General features: G+C 39.7%; 1 protein-coding gene across 2 annotated transcripts in view; it reads right to left on the bottom strand.

Moving 5' to 3' along the window:
* The window catches only part of CDK13 (cyclin dependent kinase 13), a 118,889-nt gene extending 101,420 nt beyond the window's left edge, over positions 1-17,469 (bottom strand). The window contains exon 1 of one of the 2 annotated variants that reach the window (XM_040644421.1): positions 16,241-17,469. In XM_040644421.1, coding sequence (XP_040500355.1) covers positions 16,241-17,454 — 1,214 coding nt within the window. In that variant the 5' untranslated portion in view covers positions 17,455-17,469. The remainder of the gene's footprint in view (positions 1-16,240) is intronic. The other variant, XM_008703610.2, reaches the window with a different exon arrangement.
* Between the last annotated feature and the right edge of the window lie 2,862 nt (positions 17,470-20,331).

Below are 20,331 nucleotides of genomic sequence, written 5' to 3'. Positions count from 1 at the left end.
CTGAATCTTTCAGTTACCCCTCTACCAAAGCTCTTGACAACCTTGCACTGCATACAAAGACCTTGTCCAGCCAGCCCAAAACATACAAAGTATCAGGCATAGAAAGCTGCTCTCACATTCCTCTCTTCACCTCTTTTATCTAGCTAAGTACAGGGATACTTCATATCATAGCACAATGTCTACCACACCTCTATCAAGCCTTCCCTCATTATGAAAGCTGGAGATGTTCCTCGTCCTATGATCCTACTACACTTTGTTCATACCTCATTAGAATAATAATTACATAATCTGTCTTTCCCAACTAGACTGAGATCAGTGTATCTCCATAGCCCTGACTAGCACAATCCTGGCAAAGGCAGATACTCAATAAATATTTGTAGAATTAAGGACACTGGTGAGAGTATCTCCGCTGAACAGAATTCACTTTCCTTAGCCTAATATTAAGGTGCTGCATGATCTTCCTGGTTCTAACTGACCTTTCCTTACCAAGTTCTGATTCTGTCTAACACTACCATGCCTTGACTCCCACAAACTCACTTACTGAAAATATTCTCTTCCCGCCATCTTCTATTGAAGTCTTATCCATCTTTCAAGAATGTAGTTCAAGAGTTCTTACTTACTCATAAAGCCTTACCACCACCTCCAAGAAGGCTCTCCCTTTCTGTGAACCCCCACTGGGCTTTATCTGCATCTTTCTTAAGATCTAACTATTCATAACTTTGCATTTTAGATATTTACCACATTGTCTATTAGACTATATCCTCTTTGAGGAGCAGAAACTAGGTCTAACTCACTTTTTTATCTATCCACAGCCCTTAGCATAACACCATACAGACAGTAGTCTTTTACTGAGTAAACAAACATACAGTAAACCTCACAGTTTACAAAACACTTTTATAGACATTTTTCATTTGACTTGTTCTTCATAGCAACAAGGTATACAGAAAGGAGATGAGGGAACTAAGAAGAGAGTTAAGAAATTTATTGAGAGTTCAAGAGCTATAAAGAGATAGAGTCAATATGAAAACCAAGTCTTCCAATTCAAAGCCAGGCACTATTTTTTTGCTACCACATCAAATTATATCCTTCCCCTCCATTTATTTAATTCTTATCTGTCTTTAAGGATCAAGTTAAAGTCCCATCTCCTCTATAAACTCCCCATTTGCTAAAATCCCATAACGTTTGTGACATACTGCTTTGTATTTTATGTCTTTGTCTTTTAAAAACATAAATTGGATTATGCTATACCTTTGCCTAAAACTCTCCAATGGCTTCTCACTGCATTTAGAATAAAAATAAAAATCTTTATTGTGATCTGCAAGACCCAAACTGCCTCTCATCTTTATCCCTCCTTCACTCACTAGGCTCTAGCCACACTAGCCTCTTTTCTAGTTCTTCAAAAAGTTATGCTTCTTTCCTGACTTGATGTCTTAGCAATTGTTTTCTCTTTCTGGGATGCTTAGATCATCACATAGCTGCTCTTTCTTGTCACTCAGGGGTCTATTTATTTATCAACCCCATAGTGAGGCTCTCCCTCATCAGAAAGGTAAATGAACACATCATACACCCCTCTCTTCCCACCACTGTCTTGTTCATCACTATATCCCCAGTGCCTAGATCAAAAGATATTTATTGAATTGATGAACAAAAGAACAAAGAACATGTTATTAACTACTTTTCTAAATGCTGTCTGCAAATACTAGCAGAGTGCTTTGTATAACTGCTATCCAGCTGATTAACTGATAGGCATAGGTCCACTGAAAAATTCTACTTAAACTAAAAAGACTTAGGAGACAAAATAACCCTTAGCTAATTAGCTTCTTCATATAAACATTAAGATGAATTTATTATTTTTATTAACAATCAAACATTTTACATCCTTATCCCACAGGGATTTAATGACTGAAACTAGTTTTTCTATTGTAAAACTATCTTCATTTCTTATTTTTAATAACTAGAGGGTCCTCTTGTTTAGAAAAATACATAGTCACAGAAGAAACACAAATGGCCAGTAAAGAAATTTAAATGCTCCCTTCTCTATTGTAACCAGAAAAGGCAAAATAAAAGGATGGTAATAAATTTGTATCCATCATAAGGGCAAAAATAGGAATTTTGAAAATATCAATTATTCATAAGAATGCACAAAAATGGTCACTTACATAAATTATCAGAGGGAATATAAAATTACACTGACTTTTTTTTTTTTTTAAGATTTTATTTATTTATTCGACAGAGAGACAGCCAGCGAGAGAGGGAACACAAGCAGGGGGAGTGGGAGAGGAAGAAACAGGCTCACAGCGGAAGAGCCCGATGTGGGACTCGATCCCACAACGCCGGGATCACGCCCTGAGCCGAAGGCAGACGCTCAACCGCCGTGCCACCCAGGTGCCCTACACCGACTTTTAAAAAGGAAATTTGGCAATATCTATCAAATGCTTTTGATCTGCAATTTCACCTATAAGCACATATCCGACAAAAACACTTCCATATGTTGTCAAAAAGTTACTACACAGATATTCTTTAAAGGACTGGCTGTAATACAGAAAAAATGAAAAAACAGTGCCCAACATCTGATAGTTAAAAACATCTGAAACATTTCATTATTATAATTCTATGTAGTCATTTGGAAAGATCTTCAAATCCTACTGCTAAACAAAAAAAGCATGTAAAAAAATTTATGGCATAGTAATATTCTTAATGTTTATGTGTATGTATGTATGTTTGTATATAAGCACATACACAGAAAAAGGATAAACACCAACTACTGACATGGTAATATACTTGAAAAGGAATAGGAATGAAAAGGACATAAAGGGTAGTTTTCACATCTTGCTGTGTATGCTTCTGTACTGTTTTCAAGCATCTTGCATATAACCCTTAAATACAGAGTATGGGTTTAAAAAAACGTAACACAATTTTTCATTGTAGAGAACTCAAAAATACAGTAAAGTTTAAAAATAAACACTAACAGAACTTGCCTATGGTTCTGTCGTAGCCTGTATGTCCCTGATTACTACTCTGTTATTCCCAAATAAATCCACTTTTGCTAGTAAAAATAAATAAATTAAAAAAAAAAAAAAAAAAACCACCACCAGGGGCTCCTGGCTGGCTCAGTCAGTAGAGCATGCAACTCTTGATCCTGGGTTCATGAGTTCAAGCTCCACGTTGGGCACAGAGATTACTTAAAAAAAAAAAAAAAAAACACACAAAAACCCAAAACATCAATATAATACTCAAAACTCATCAAAAAAATAAACACCAACAGAAAAGTTTAAAGATGAACACCAGAAATTACAACAAACCAAAATGTATGGTACGAAGAAATCTTACTTTTTAAAATAAAAATAAAAAAGGTTGTACAAATTTATTCTTACTCCAGTATATCAACTGCTAACCTTAAAAAATTAAATTTAGAATATCATGAGTACTTAAGTAACACTAATTTAAAAAATACTATAAACATGAATGCATATAGGGACGCCTGGGTAGTGCAGTCGTTAAGTGTCTGCCTTCGGCTCAGGGTGTGATCCCGGCGTTCTGGGATCGAGTCCCACATCGGGCTCCTCCGCTGGGAGCCTGCTTCTTCCTCTCCCACTCCGCTGCTGTGTTCCCTCTCTCGCTGGCTGTCTCTCTGTCACATAAATAAATAAAATCTTTAAAAAAAAATGAATGCATATAGTTTTCATAATAAAACACTTTTCAAATGTTTCTTCATGCATATTGAGGAAATCAATATAGCTAATCATTACACAAACTACAAAATACATTCTCCTCTTTTCCTAGACCCTAGCACAGTAATGAATAATTACACCAGTTCATGTATTAGGGTCAACCAAAACACCTAGAGGGTTTTTTTTGATACCAAAAATTAGACCCTGATTGGAAATCATTTTAAACCAAAATAAAAGTAGGCATTTATAAAAAAAATTCGCAGCCAACATCATTCTGTGGAAAAAAAACTAAAATGCTTTCCCTATAGGACCAGGATCAAAACAAGGAAGTCTAAGTTTGCCACCTCTAATCAACACTGTACTTGAGATTCTAGCCACTGCAATTAGGCAAGAAAAAATAAATAAAAGGAATCCAGATGGAGTGGGGGGGAGGGAAGAAGTAAAACTATTTGCAGATGACATAATCTTGTACATAGAAAATCCTAAGAAATCAACTAAAAACTACTAGAACTAATAAACAAGTAAGCAAGATGGCAGGATACATGATCAATGTAGAAAAATCTATTGCAGTTCCATACACTAGCAATGGACAATTAAATGAAATTACAAAAACAATTCCCATTACAAGAGCCTTAAAATGTATACTTAGTAATAAATCTAACCAAAAAAAGTTCAAGGACTGTACCCTGAAAACTTCAAATTACCAATGAAAATATTGAGGGAGCATAAATAAATGGAAAGACATTTAATATTCATGTATTTGATGACTTAATCATTAAGACGGCAATACTCCCAAATTGATCTCCAGATTTAGTACAATCCCAGTGAAAATCCAAGCTGCCTTTTTTGCACAATTTGGCAAGCTGATCCTAAAATTCATGTAGAAATCCAAAGGACCCCTCACCCCCTCCATAAAAAAAGGGGGGGGGGATCAAAGCAATATAAAAGAACAAAGTTGAAAGACTTGCACTTCCTGATTTCAAAAACTAACACAAAATTAGAATAATCAAGACTGTATGGTACTGGCGTAAGATGAACATGTAAATCAATGGACTAGAACTGACAGTCCAGAAATAAGCCCTCACATTTATGGTCAATGCGTTTTAAAAAGAATGCCAATACAATTCGATGGAGAAAGAATAGGTTTTTTTTAACAAATGATGTTGGCATAAATGGCTTTCCATGCAAAAGAATGAAGTTGGACTACTTTCTCTTGCCATACACAAAAATTAACTTAAAATAGATCAAGGACCAAAATGTAAAAGCTAAAACTATAAAACTCTTAGAAGAAAACATAGGAATAAATCTTTGTGATGTTCGATTAGGCAGAGTCTTCTTCGATATGATATCAAAGCACAAGCAACAAAAGAAAAAATAAAGTGGACTTCATCAAAATTAAAAATTTCTGTGCATTAATGGATGTCAACAAAGAGATACAATGGGAAAAATTTTTGCAAGTCATCTATCTGTACCATAATTTAACTGCTTCCCTAGTCACTGTATTTAGGTTGTTCCCAGATTTTTTCTTTAACTAGGTTGACATCATTCCTCTGATTTTACAAGCAGAAAGACCAGAGTTCAAAAAGGATAAGTGAATTGCTTAATAGTGCTCTGGTATGAATGCACCAGAATTCATACCTAAATCCACATCTGTATAATTTCTAGTCTTTGCTTTTTCCTTTAGAGCGGATATTTACCCAGTCAACCCAAGAGAGAAGATCTGCCAACTAGATAGGAGTCTTTTGGTTGTTCTGTAAACACTTCACCCTAAAAATTCTTTCCTTTTTTTCTTCTTATGGGTCCAAAGACAATGACTCAAAAGCTAAGTGACTTGTCCAAAGTTTACACTGTTAGAATGACCTAAGTGGTTACAAACAAGTTACCTAGGTTAGAGTCTATTTTTGCACTAAGTTAAAACTGACTCTCCCAAATATAAGAGTTCTTCTTTCTAGAAGAAATGTCACAGGCATATTAGTACCCAAAATATATAAAGAACTCTAGAGATTCAACAAGAAGAAATCCCAATTTTAAAATAGGTGAAGGATTTGAATAAACATTTTCCAAAAAAAGATATATAAATGTCTAATAAACATATGAAAAGATGCTCAATATCATTAGTCACTAGGGAAATGCAAATCAAAAGTACAAGGAGATATCAGAACAAGTATAATAAAGAAGACATTGCCAAGGATATGGAGAAACTGAAACCCTCATATATTGCTGGTTGGTATATAAAAGTGATACAGCCACTGAGGAAAATAGGTTGGCAATTCCTTAAAATGTTAAACACAGAATTACCATATGACCCAGAAATTCCACTCATATATACCCAAGAGAAATATACACCCAAGAGAAATATACATATATATATATATGTATATTCAAGAGAAATAAAAACATATCTCATGAAAAAAAACTCATGCAAAAACTAAACGTAAGTGTTCATGGAAGCATAATTCGCAACAGTCAAAAACTGAAAACAACTGAAACGTCCATCAGCTGAAAATAAAATGTGGAATATTCATACAATGGAATACTAGCTATTTTGCCATAAAAAGAAATAACTGATGACACATGCTACAACGTAGATTAACCTTAAAAACAGTATGCTTAAATGAATTTAGTCAGCCATAAAAAACCATGAATCATATGATCCCATTTATATGAAATGTCCAAAATAGGCAAATCCAGAGAGATAGAAAGTAGACTGGTGGTTGCCAGAAACGTGCAGAGGTGAGAATGGGGACTGACTACTAACAGGCACTGAGTTTCTTTTTGAGGTGATTAAAATGTTCTAAAATTAATCATAATGGCTGCACAACCCTGAATATACTAAAGGCTACTGACTGTACCAGTTAAAATTAAATGGCATGGTAGGTGAATTATATCTCAAAAAAGATGTTACTTTAAAAACTAGAAAAATTAAGTAACATAAAACTGAAATGCTTGTGTTTATTTCCTTTATATTCCTTGCAAAACACTAAAAGTTAAGGAAATAAAAGAGTCATGACTGACTTTTTGCAGATTCTCTCAGGCAAACAAGTTCTAGTCCACTGAGCACATGAACTGTATTTGTCTTCAGGTATCACTGAACCATGCCCTGATACGTGTTTTTGAAGAGAGAAAAAGGAAAGATGGTAAAAAGAGTACAGGAAAGGCTTAATACTTTATCTGCACCAAAGCACATTGTTTTGATTGGTCCAGCTCCAGTCATTACAAATGTATTCATAAGCCAATACTAGACCCTATTAATATCAGAAGTTTTTTCCCCAAAGTCTAAGGTGCTAGACATTTTCTTATACAAATTTATTTAACACCATTTGTTGGGTATCTATTTCCTATCACATGCTGCGGTAAGTGCTTAAGAGACCCTAAGATTAAAAAAGAACCCCATGGGACTTACAATCCAGTGGATGAAGCAAAAACAAAATATTATGTAAATTCTCGTCAAACTACACAAGCCAGAAGCAGAATAAATCTAAGTACTAAAGAGGGGAAAAAAGTCCATGTAGAATTCCATACCCAGCAAAAATATCTTCCAAAATGGAGACTTTTTCAGACCAATAAAACAGCAGAGCTACATTATAAGAAATGTTGAAAGCCACTTCTCTCACTAGAGGAAAATACTACATCAAAACTTGGATCTACATAAAGGAATGAGAAGTGTTTGAAAAGGTAGAAATTAAAGCAGATATAAATGATCTTTTTCATTTTTAAATTTCATGTCTATAAATAACATACATAAGTCCTATATAAATATACATATATACATATAGAAATTAGACATATGACAAAACGGTACATAAGAAAAAATGTAAGCATACTCTTGTCATATGATAAGATCTTGACTGTGATAAATTAAAGATGTATATTATAAAACCAAAACGGACATCTTTGTGACCATGAGTTAGTCTTATTTTGGGGTGGCACAAAATACACGCATCATAAAGGAAAACAAGTGCTATACTGGACTTCATCAAATTCTGCTCTTCAAAATTACTGTTAAGTAAAGGCAAGCCACAGAATGAGAAGAATCATTTGCAAAATATTTGTATCTGACAAAGAACTTGTATCTAGAATATGTACAGAACCCTTAAAATTCAATAAAACAACCCAATTCATAAAGCATATGGACAAAACATTTTAAGACACTTCACAAAAGATATGAAGAGCAAATAAGCATATGGAAAGATGCTTAACATTATCAGTCATTAGGCATTTGCAAATAAAACAACAATGACGTACCACTATACATCCACCAGAACAGCTAAGAACAAAGACTGACAAAAACTGAAGTCTTAGTTAGGATGTGACGCTATTGGAACGCTCATAGACTGTTGACTAGAATGCAAAATGGTACTATTTTGGAAAACAGGCTGCTTATAAAGCCAAAAATTCACTTACAACACAGCAATCCCCCTCCTAATTTACTCATGAGAAATAAAAACAAAAGAACTATATTCAAATATTCACAGCAGATTCGAACGTAATAGCCCAAAACTGGAAACAACTCAAATGCTCATCAATGGGGTAATGACAAGCAAATCACCGTATATCCATGGACTGTATAAGGAAATGGAATACTACTTGGCAATAAAAAGGATGAAACCACTCAAGCATGCAATAACATCAATGAATCTAAGTGAAGAGCACACACCAAAGATTACATACCATATAATTCTATTGATATGAAGTTTAAGAAAGGTAAAACTAATGTGACAGAAAGCAAAGTAGCAGTTGCCAAGGACCACAGGTACAGTAGGGGACAAACTACAAAGGGGCCACAGGAAACTTTTTGGGGTAATGTAAATGTTCTTTATCATGATTGTGGTGGTGGTTACACAAGTATATCTGTTTGTCAAAAGCCATTTACATGTATACTTAAAATTGGTAAATTATACTTTAATAAAACTGTTTTAAATGAATGAATGAAACATGTCAATATACCGGGGGGAGGGGGGAGAGACAACTCAAATTAATGCAAGTCTGAATATGAGAAATCATTTCTGGATGAGATGAATGAAGATGAAACCTCAAATATGGCTGGAAGAATGGCCAAGTAGGATTAGCCAGTTGAGAGAAGGGCATAAACTAAAGTGTAGGGCACCTGCAATTCCACGTTTTTAAAATAAAGGTGTCCAGTTTGCACTGTGATCAGCATATATACTGAGAATTAAGGGTAGTTTGGGTCCGTCTCAGGTAAGGAATCTTAAGTGCCCAGCTCAAGAATTTGATTCTTTCAGTATGTTTCATAGAAAAATGATAGAATCAAAGTGGTATCTTAAAATTAATTTGAATGCAGAAAACAAGAGAGGCTTGAAGAGGAAAAACCCAAAGCAATCAGACCCAACAATAAAAATGTAAACAAAGGAGTTTCAAACTAAGTAAGAATAAAGACCACTGCAAAAGGACCAATAGAACAAGCAATTGACAAGAACCGGGGAAGGAGAAGAGATAAGTATTACTGAAGTTTTGGCACTGGGTGCCTGGGAGCAACTACTGTCACTTAAAACACATGAACATAGGCACAAGTCAACAGTTCTTAAAACATTTGGGGGTGCCTGGGTGGCTCAGTCAGCTAAGCGTCTGCCTTCGGCTCAGGTCATGATCTGAGGGTCCTGGAATGGAGCCCTGCATTAGGCTCCCTGCTCAGCAGGGAGTCTGCTTCTCCCCCTCCCTCCCTCTCAAGTAAATAAATAAAAAAATCTTTAAAAACAAAATAAAATAAAAAAAACAAACATTAACATAAACAATGTTAAAAAACAAAAGACAAACTCATGAAAAATATTTGTTATGCCACAAAAACAGTTAATACCTCTAACAGAAAGCTCTTATAAATTAATAACAGAAATGAATCAAGAAGTTAAAACATTCAATAAACAAATTAAAATAAATTCAGTCTTAAATTAAAGAAATGCAAATGAAAAATATGGCATATTTGACAACTCTAAGTGATAGTGGGACTGAGGAAATGAGCACTGGCACATTGTTGGGAAAAAAAAATTGGTAAAAGCTTTCTGAAGGGCAATATGACAATGTATCAAAATTACAAATGTGTATACCATTTTTGACCCAACAATTTTACCTCCAAGAAATCCAATATATAGGAGATAATGGGACAAATGTGCACAGCAACTAATTGCAACAGATACATACACATCTCAAAAATTTTCAAAATAAAAAACTAAGAATCTAGTAAAATGGACTTAGCCAAACAAGTTACAGTACATGCATATAACAAACTACCAGAAGCCAGCAAGAAGAATGTATTACAGAGCACTGCATCCAAAGCAGCACTGTAATATGTTCCCATAATTCCTAAGATTCACATAAAATCTTTTGTCCCTATGCATATGTGCAGAGAGAAATCCAGAAGAACGTTATTCAAAACATCAAAGATGATCATCTCAGGTGGTTGGATTCAGGAGGACTTTTAATCTCTCACACTCTTCTGTACTAACTGAAAACTTCCACCTTGAGCCTGCAGTATCTTTGTGAACAGATGAAAAATAATGAAAAGCAATATCGGAAAAAGAAATGACTCCAAGAAAGATGAAATAATTGATTTAATGTAAAATAAGTGTGGAGAGTCAATAAAATATCTCAGTGAAAGTACCCCTATGCAACTGAAAATGCAGAAACAGAAAAGTGGGGAGGCATGCAGCCCATTAACTACTTTCAGTTTTCAGTTCCTCTCACTACCTTTTTCATTTCCATTTTATAAATTCCAGTTTTTAAGAGAGCAAAGGGAAAAAAAGAGAGAGGGGGCACACCAAGAAACAGACTCTTAACTACAGAGAACAAGCATAATTACCAGAGGGAGGGGGGTCAGGGGATGGGTTAACAGGTGATTTGGGTTAAATAGGTGATGCGGATTGGAGCGCACTTGCTGTGATGAGCACTCGGTGTTGCAGGGCAGCACTGCATCACTATACTGTACACCTGAAACAATATTACACTGTATGTTAACTAATTGGAATTTAAATACAAACTAAAATAAATAAATAAATAAATAAATAAATAAATAAATAAATTCCAGTTTTTAATCCTCTAATCTACATTCATTTTGTTTTCCACATACACTAAGAAAACTAGATTCTCTCACAATTTAGATGTGTAGAAATTCAAGGAACAAAAATCACCGCAAAGAAGTAATACTTCTGATTCTAGCCTGATACTTTTGCTTCTAACATCCACTTTAAAGTTTATAAATATCTACCTATAAAACAAAGCCAAACAAAAACAAAAACAACAAAAATAAAAATTTAAGTGATATTCATAGAAAAAGTATAGAATAAGAGATTAAAATGATCTAAAATATGAGTATTAAGCAATATTAATTTTCAACTGATTTTTCTAGAAATAGCTATAATTTTTCAGAGTTAGGAAATAAAACTTGGTGTACGGTTTTTTCAAAAAATTTGCACCAAGAAAAACAGATCACTTATCTTGATTAGTACAGCAGAGTGCAAACATAAACACTAGGTCTGAATTTATTCTATTCACACTAAAAGTGACTCCCAGCATCCTCAACTCATTCCAGTAAAGCAGCAGCTGGAAAGGGGAGGTTCTTAAATTCTCTCCTTACAAAACAATCACTTCACCCATCCTAAAGTATATGTGAACCAAAACAGCAAGTAAGTTCAGAGATGCAACTGCAAACTGTGCAAAGTTGGTTCGCATTAATCTGTGAAGAAAAATACTATTTAAATTAATTCAACCATGAATAAATACACATTAAAATTTGTCCTCCGGGAGCTTACAGTCTAGTAGAGAAACTACAAATGTAGCCCGTCAAATAATCAGAATATTAAATAGAATTTTTTAAAGCTCTGTAACAAAGATAAAGCAAAGTACCATAGGAATATAAGAATGAACTTTTTCTACATGAATGGAGCAAGATCTCAAGATGGTTGAATTGGAGCTGGGTTTTGAATGCAAAGTCCGAAGCAGAAAAAAGGGGGGGAAAGGGCATTTTAAGGTAAAAGAACAGCAAGAGTAAAAATATAGAGAAATAAAAGTGCCCCTGAAAATAGAATTCTGATAGAATGGGGCCAGATCATAAAAGGCATTACCTGACAATGCATTGCCAAGTCTGGACTTAATTCTATACAATGGAAGTAACACAATCTGACCAAGACTTTAAGAAAATTCTCCTGAAAAAGAATGAATTGGGAAGAAAGGAATGGAAGAACGGGGAAGAAAAGAATGGTAATAGGAAGTCTGATTAAAAACAAAGGCCTGAACTGAGGTGCTGAAAATGGAAATGGGATAAATATTAGTGTTAGAACAAATACATGATAAAGACTATGTAGATGTAAATGTTGGGTAAAGTTTGGTCAGAGAAGGAGCAAACCACAAGGCCAGCTAGAGAATAAGTGATTACAGGTTTGGAGACTTAAGACTTCACCTAAATTTCTACTCCTTCTGAGTGTTTCTGCATTTATTCTAGTATCCTATATATCTGATATTTTTTAAAAGCATTTTAAGTATTACATTCATCTAAGGATATTCATGATTTATTTCTATTAAGTACAAAGCAAATCAGTATCATTTTATGAGTTAACAGGAGCTTTTTCATTATTCTGAACTGTCATTTTACATATTTGTGAAAAAAGTTTTTTAGGAAAATTACACTAAATTAACCATGACAGAGGTACCCCATATCATACACAAGTAAATACTAGTAACTTCACTTATTCACAACTACTGGTCCACCCATCTTTAGATTCCCAGGGTCATTATACTATTCCATAATGGAGGCTTCTGCTGCTCCTCAGCGGAATAGAACCTCCACAAGTTCAGAGAGAACCAATTAACAGTATATTTAACAATTTATTATCCTGACTGTAACTGATCTGACTTGAGTGACTTCAGATCAAGATATCCCATTGCAAAAAAACCTGTCAATAACTAAGTAAAATTAAAGTCTTCAAGGAATGTTTTTAGACTCATATTCATAAAAGCTACAAGTTAATGAGACAAAAGAATCTCTTTGTTTTTTACAATCCTGAAAATGCTGCAAAGAACGGCTGGGGAAAAGAAATCAATACATAAATACTCAAACAGGAGATGAATTTTAGCAAACAGATCACTACATGAGGGGGTCAGCTCACGACATGCTATGACAGTATCAATACCTAATATCAAGAGCATGTTACTTCGGTCAGCCCAGGGTTTGAATCCAAACTGACCCTGGAACAAATCACATAACTTTTTAGAGCTTCAGCTTCCCAATCTATCAATAGAAATGCAGGGGGTGAATGTATGTTGTTAAGTATTTATCAATGCCTGGCACATAGTAAAACCCAATGTCAGTAACATTCCCTCCCTTTAAAAACAGCTCTACTACACTCTCACATTATAGGGTCAATCGGCAATATTATGTGACTTCCCAGACCCCAACAGTCAAAGAGTAAAGAAAATAAGGTAAACGGGTTATACAGAAGAAATGTAAAACTAAGGAGGGACTGATGAAAAGAAAAGCATGAACAGAAGACTGAAGATTCAGACGAAGGCCTAGAACAGACAGTGATTAAAAGTCCATAGAATGGAGAGGATTTAGTCTAGGAATTAACACCAAGAAAAATCATCATACTACGGTTTGAATACTATTTTCAATGTGCATGCATCTCCTTAAAATAGCTACGCTGACAATTCATTAATACATAAGGTCCATTTGGGCGAGTAAAAGATCATAGTGCTCTTTCTTATAGCATAACACATGGTCTCTATTAAATACTTATGCAATCCAGGCCCACAATATTTCATATGCTCAGTAAACTCCATCATCCCTTCATTCAACAATTATTAAGCGACAACTTGTGCCAAATTCTCCGTTGAACACTAGGAATACAATGGTGCGTTAAGACAGGATAGCTGCCTTCACAGAGCTCACAATCTAGCAGTCTATTCATTAAATAACATGGACTACTTAAGACATTACTAAATTCTAAAAGTAAGTAAAACTTTTTGCATTAAACTGGAAAAGTGAGTTCAATTAACTGTTCCTAAACAGTAATAACATATTCGCTGTATTTAAAAATCTTAAATTTTTCCAATCAACTATGTTAGGTGTAAATTCTGGGCCCCATATTTTAAGCAGGACGGTTGACAAACCGGGTATAATGTGAAAAATTTGAAAACCATACCTCATGACAAATGAAGTTTTTGGCCCAGAGAAGAAAAGACTCAGAAGACATGGCAAGTGTCTTATATTTTAAAGAGGTAGTAACACAAGTTTGCTCTGGTTAAACCTGAAGCAATGGGTAGAAAGTTATATGAAGGTAGATTTCTGTGTCAATGTGAAGAGTTCTAATAATTCAAACTATTCAATAATAATTCAACCACATTACATTTCCATAATAATCTATACTACTCCCATACTTTACAAAACATAAATTTTCACTTAATCCTTGAAATAATCCAAAAAAATAACTGTTTCCCTGTCATAGTTTAGGAAACTGAGTCTCCAAGGGAGGGTCTTGCTAAGATACTGAGCAAAGGAGGTCTGGAACTCAAGTCCCAAATCTAATGGAACAGGCTATCTCAAAGTAATGTCTTTCCACGTCTAGATGTATTTAGGCACACACCAAATGGACAGCTGCCTGGCATGTTGGCCAAGATGCTCTAAAGCTTCGTCCAAATCCGATCCTTTAGTAATACCGGTGGTCAGTATAAAAACCATGAAAAGATTCAGTAATGAATGGTCCTCTAGAATGCAAGCTTCATGAGGGCAAAGGACCTCATCTTCCTTCACTGATCTATTCCAGTCCCTAGAACAGTTACTGGCATATGATATGCTGAGTAAGTATTTGGTAATACAAATAATACTAATCATACATATCACTACTACGTTATATATATGTATATATATATGTGTGTGTACATATATATATATATATATATATATATATATATACACACACACATAACATAGCACTATTAAGGACAGGACCTTGCTGAAGTATCCAGCAACTAAAAATTCAGATAAACACACACTTGATTCTTAAAATTGCATCACACACTCAAAATTGCTATCTGAAGTCCTGAAACTTAACCTAATCAGTTTTCAAAAACAATGTCAATTGCAAAAAAACAAACAACAATAACAAAAATGCAAACCTTCTGGCAAACCTAAAATATTTTAATTAAAAGTAAAAGGCAAGGTCTTACAAGAAACTGCATTTGGTGAAATGAGTTTTCAGCATTGACAGACCTTTGCTTAAAGCATCAAGTAGCATTTTAAGTGTGCCTACACACTGTAAGAATAAAGAGATTTGTACAGCTGCTTTCACTTAAGGACAAACTCACACCCACATCTCTACTTGAATCCCGTCTTGACAAATATTTACTAGGCTGACACTTCAAAGTGACCTGCTAATTTTACAGGTATATGTACTGAGATTCAACGTAACTTCTACTTAGAGGTACTTGCATCCACTTGGCATTACTGAAAACTAAGACCAATAAGAAAAACACAACCAACGAAAACATCGTTGTTCAATACCCTAAACTCTAAGACCTAGAATTTCCAGACAGCTCAAGGAATAGAACCTGCGAATATTCAAAAGTTATTTTTAATTCATTTTGCTTAACAGGTATGCATAGATCAATGCTCACACTTTTTCTGAAGAATAGAATTATATAACAAGCAAGGTATAACAACTACAGAAAAGATTTACTCCAATTCCACTAGATTAAATTATACCTTTTAAAGGTTTCTAAACAAAGACCGTGATATTTAAAAATATAGCAAAATTTAAAGTAAACGTAAATAATAATTTAATATAATAGTAAACAGTGTAATACCGTGAGGATGTACTAGACCACTCACTTGGTTACACCAATTAATTATACGTTATTAGCAACTGGGTGTCATCACAAACCCACAGTGAAACGACAATCTTGTCATTTTTCCCTTGTTAACACTTAAAAAACCATTCCACGCAAGAATATCACAAAATGGGCATCTTCCTTATCTTGAGAATTTAGAACTATAAGTTTCCACATAACCTTTTTTCACATATTAAAAGAATAAACTTTACAGAAAAGCTGCTTTTTCAAACGCTGTATTCATCACCTGCAACATTTGCAATCCACATCTAACTCTGACATCAGCAAGTGATTCCGATTCTCCTTTACAGTATGTGGATCCGTTCCTAAGTCTCCAAAGATGAAACCTCTTCAGAGAGCTTTCAAAATTATGACAAATTAAACCACCTCTAGGTTTACCCAAAGAAACTGCTGGAAATGCAAAGAGCAGTTGAGAGAAACCTGTTAGTATGTTAATGCAACAAGTTTACAACTTTGAACTCTTTCTTCGAAATTTTCCCTGCCGGAGCGAGGAGAACAACTCTGCTGGACCTGTTGCTTTGTCCCTCCAACTCACTAAAAGGTGTCATGGGCGCGCGAAAACGCCTCTCCCGCTTGAAGCCCGGTCTGAAGTTGGGTTTTCTAGCGCCGGTTGCAGACTTCGGCAGCTCTGAAGAGGCCAATCACTACTTTCTCTGCCTCCTGGGGATCTGGCCAGCGCAGCAAAAGACGAACGCACAGGGGGGCGGACTCACCTGATCACGGGGCTGTAGGGGCTCCGGGAGCGGCGCCAGCTGCTGCTGCTGTAGGGGCTGGGGGACACGTCGCCGCCCCGCTCGTAGGAGCTGTGGCGACTGTAGCTGGGGGAGCGGCGGCGGCTGTAGGGGCTCGGGGAGCGCGGCAGCCGCCGAGAGTACGGGCTGCTGCCACCTCCTGCCGGGCTGGGGGACTTGCGGCTCCTCAGGCTCTGCGAGGCCCTGTGGGACACTGGGCTGTCGTCCCGACCTCCCAGCGGGCTCAGGGACCGCTGCCGCCGCCTGTAGGCCTTGGGCTCGCTCTTGTCCTCCCGGTAGGCCTTGGGCGGCTCCTTGTAGGCCGAAGGCGGCTCCTTGGACGACTTAGTCCGGCTCCGGTGGGCCTTCAGGTCTCGATCTTTGCGGCTACTGCTGCTGCTAGACGTGGCCGAGGCGCTTTTCCGGCGGCCGCCGCTGCTGCTGCTGCTGCCGCTCTTGGCGGCCTCGGCCCGCTCCTCGCCGCTGTGGCTGTGGCGGCTGCGGGACTTGGAGGCCTCGCTGCCGCCGCGCTGCCCGTCCCGCCGCCGGTGCTCGCGGTGGCGCTCCTTGCTGCGGCCGCTGCTGCTGCGGCGGTCCCGGCGGGGCCTGCGCTCCGACCCCTCCCCGCGCCGCTGGGTGCCGGAGGAGGAGGCCGGACTCCCGCCGCTGCCCCCCGTTCCCCCGGCAGCCGTCGCCGCCGTTGCCGCGCTGGCCCCCCCCAGCAGCAGCCCCTGCTCGGACTGGGAGCTCACATCCTCGTATTCCACCAGCGGGGTCACACCCCCGCCGCTACTAGCACCGCCACCGCCGTCCTGCTGCGGCTGGGGCAGCGAGAAGACCCGACGCTTCTCCGCCTCCTGCCCGGCGCGGGGCCCGCGGCGCCGCTTCTGCCGCCCTCCTGCGCGCCTCTTGCCTCTCGCCAGCCGCTTGACCTCCAGAGGGGGGCCCGGGCTGAAGCAAGAGGAGGAGGCCGCGGCGGCGGCGGCTGCGGCGGCGGCCGTGCCGGGAGCAGCCAGGAAGAGCAGAGGCGGCGGGGGCGGCGGCGGTTGCAGGAGCTGCGGCTGCAGGAGCGGCAACAGCAGCGGCGGCTGCTGAGGGGACAGGAATCGCCTCCGCTTGCGGCGTTCCTCCAACTTCTTCTCCGCCCAGCTCAGGCCCCCGCCTCCCCCCAGCGCCGTGTCCGAGCTGCTCGGCATCGCCTAGAGCCCGCCGCAGAGCGCGGCGCGGGTGCGGCCTCCTCCCGGGTCAGATCCTGGCCATCTCCCCCGCCGGAAACGGGAACTGCTGCGGCGGCGGAGGGACACCGAGCACCAGGGCTGGCCAGAAGACGCGCCACGATAATCCGGGTCAGGACTCGGGTCCCTGGGTTCCAGGTCACAGTCGGGTATGCAGCGGCCTCCGGGCCTGAGGGAAGCAGGAATCCGGGTGGCAGAGCTCGCGATCGTGCTCGTCGTCCTATTCTCAGCAGCAAAAACACCAGATGCGCCGGGCGCTGACCTGCGGGGGAGTCCGGAGTCCTCCAAGTGCCCCCGGGGGTGGGGGAGCGGCCTCGGCCGCGCTCTCGGCTCGGGCAGCGCAACGCGGAAGTACCACCTTCGTCTCCGTTTCACTCCATCGCACCCTGACGTTGGGTGCGAGTTCAGGGGAGGGGAGTGGGCGAGACAACAACACGCCTCCGCCGCCGCCTCCTCCGCGTCGACGTCGTCCTCCTGTGGTGGCGGCGACACACGGCGGGCGCCTCGGAAGTGGCCTGGGCCTGACAACAACTCCCGGCCTAGGGCCTCGCGCACTCTGCCGCCCGCAGGGACGGGCGGCGGGGCGGGGCGAGGCGGGGGCGACCGGGCTGCGGCTCACGGTTGGGGCAGCGAGTGTACGGGGCTGGGCGGGGGGCTGTTTCCGGGGAGATAGGGGCGGGGGGGAAGTTTCTGAGCCTGTGGCGGTGGGTACGGGCCCTGACTTTCTTCTTCCTTCGCCGCCGCCGCGAATAGAGGTGGCGGAGCTCCCCTTTCCTCTGCTCCCCCCCCCCCTCCACGAGGAGGCTCCTGGTGTGCGCGGCCGGCCCCGGCTCGCTCCTCCCCTTCCCTCTCCGATCCTCGTCAGGAGGAGGGAGGGCGACGGGACTTGCTGGTTGGGCCCTAACCTCCACAACCCCTCCTTCTCGCCTCGCTCTTTCGGCCTTTCCCCTCGGCCCTGACGCAAGGCCGGGGGCGCGCACGCACGTCACGCTCCGAGAAAGCCGAAGGTGAGTGGTGTTGGGGCAAAGGAGGCGGGAACAAAGTTGCCGCGCAACACCGTGCTCGCTCCCGCCAGAGACGGGCGTGCGGGCCGGAAGTGGCGTAACGTAGACACGGCTTCACTTCCGGTGAGGATGGGACTGTGTGAAGAAGGGTTAAAGAAAGAGGATTCGTGCACCGCCCACTGCTGTCGCTTCAGTCTCTTCGCAGTGATGGCACGCCGGTCGTGCCTGTTGCGTCCAACGCGCAGTTGCACCGCCCGCCTGTTGAAAGGTCACGGCAACAGCAAGAATTTGGGGACTCATTAATAATGCCGTTAGGGGCCTTCTGGGCTGGGTAGTTACCCATCATGTGCCCTCTGCCAAACCCCGGGGAGAAGAGAGGGCACCCCGCAAAAGAAGGCGGAGGTGGCATTGGTTAAGCTGTCTTACCTACACTCAAGTTTGAGGCTCCATCTTAATCTAAAAACACACTTGGGAATCACAGTCTCGAGCTTTAGTAACACTGAAATTCACTTAAAAAAAAGAAAAAGCCTTTAATTCGGGGAGTAAATGAAACGTCAAAAAGGACAACTGAAAATCCCAGAATTACTACCAGCAGCTTCAAGTCAAAATATTTGCTCAAATGGAGGCTGCCCTCTCCACACTTCACCCGCTTTCTCCTTAATATCTAAACCTGTGGAACCACTAAACGTAGCCATTCAGTGACTTCTTGTCTCATTTCTTGCCTTGCCAAGCTTTACCTTTCAGAGATAGACTGGGCTCATAGGATAATTGAATTAAAGTTTAAAAGGGTTATTGGCTCTTAATATGCTTGAAATATCTTACTTTTTTTTTTTAAGATTTTATTTTTAAGTAATCTCTACACCCAACATGGGGCTCAAACTTACTACCCTGAGGTCAAGAGGCCAGTGCTTTACCAACTGAGCCAGCCAGGTGGCTTTCGTGTGCCTGAAAAGATAATCTAAGCAGTCCACTCAAAGACCACATACAGGAAGCCCTTTGCAAGTTTATTTTTTCAGATCATCGGTTGATTCTTAGTTCCTAAACACTTGGTACCATCCATCATTCATGCCCTAGTGTAAATATTTTTAATTGGCTTGACATCCACTAACACTGTATTTCAGACTGGACTAATTGAAAAATCAGACTTCAGTGAAAGAATGAGTGCAAAGGGTGTGTGTTTGCTGAAGGATAAAGGAGGAGGCAAAGCATTGCCCAGGAAGGTAGACCTGGGTGGGCCACACAGTGGGGCCTAGTGTGCAGCCAGCAGGAAGTGGTAAGGGCATTGGGAAACTGAATAGAAAAGTAAGGGGCAGGGTGCCTAAAACAAATGTCTCCTTGGTAACACTTAGTGAAGATCTTATAGCCTGCTAAAGACCATTTAGCAAGTGGCTTTTTCCAAAAAATAGGATTGACCTCTACTATCATTGTACTTTGAAAAGCATGGAGTAACACAAGAGGAGAGCAAAATAAGAGGTTTATTTAGCAGTTTCTCAAGTCTCTAACCAATTTCACTTGAGAATGTCATCTATACTTGCAGAAAAACAAAAAGCGACTTTGACCCATAATAAATGGGCAGCTTCCGGGCCAGGTTGCAAACAGAAAAGATGTACTAAAATATTTTTAGTGGGGTTTTACTGCCCGCATATTTCTGCAAAGATTCTATCTTGGGAAGGATAGAAAGAAGAGAAAGAAATGAAGCATTATGAGCTCCTCAACAATACCTGCCTGCATACATTGAAATACTAATAATAGAGTTCAAACTAAAAAAAAAAAAAAAAAAAAAAAAAAAAAAAAAAAAAAAAAAAAAAACACAAAAAAAAAAAACTTTTTTGTG

Source organism: Ursus maritimus, unplaced genomic scaffold (genome assembly GCF_017311325.1).
Source record: "Ursus maritimus isolate PB19 unplaced genomic scaffold, ASM1731132v1 scaffold_3, whole genome shotgun sequence".
NCBI classification, from domain to species: domain Eukaryota; kingdom Metazoa; phylum Chordata; class Mammalia; order Carnivora; family Ursidae; genus Ursus; species Ursus maritimus.
Note: the sequence above shows the minus strand (reverse complement) of the source record. Positions and strands in the feature narration are given on the sequence as shown.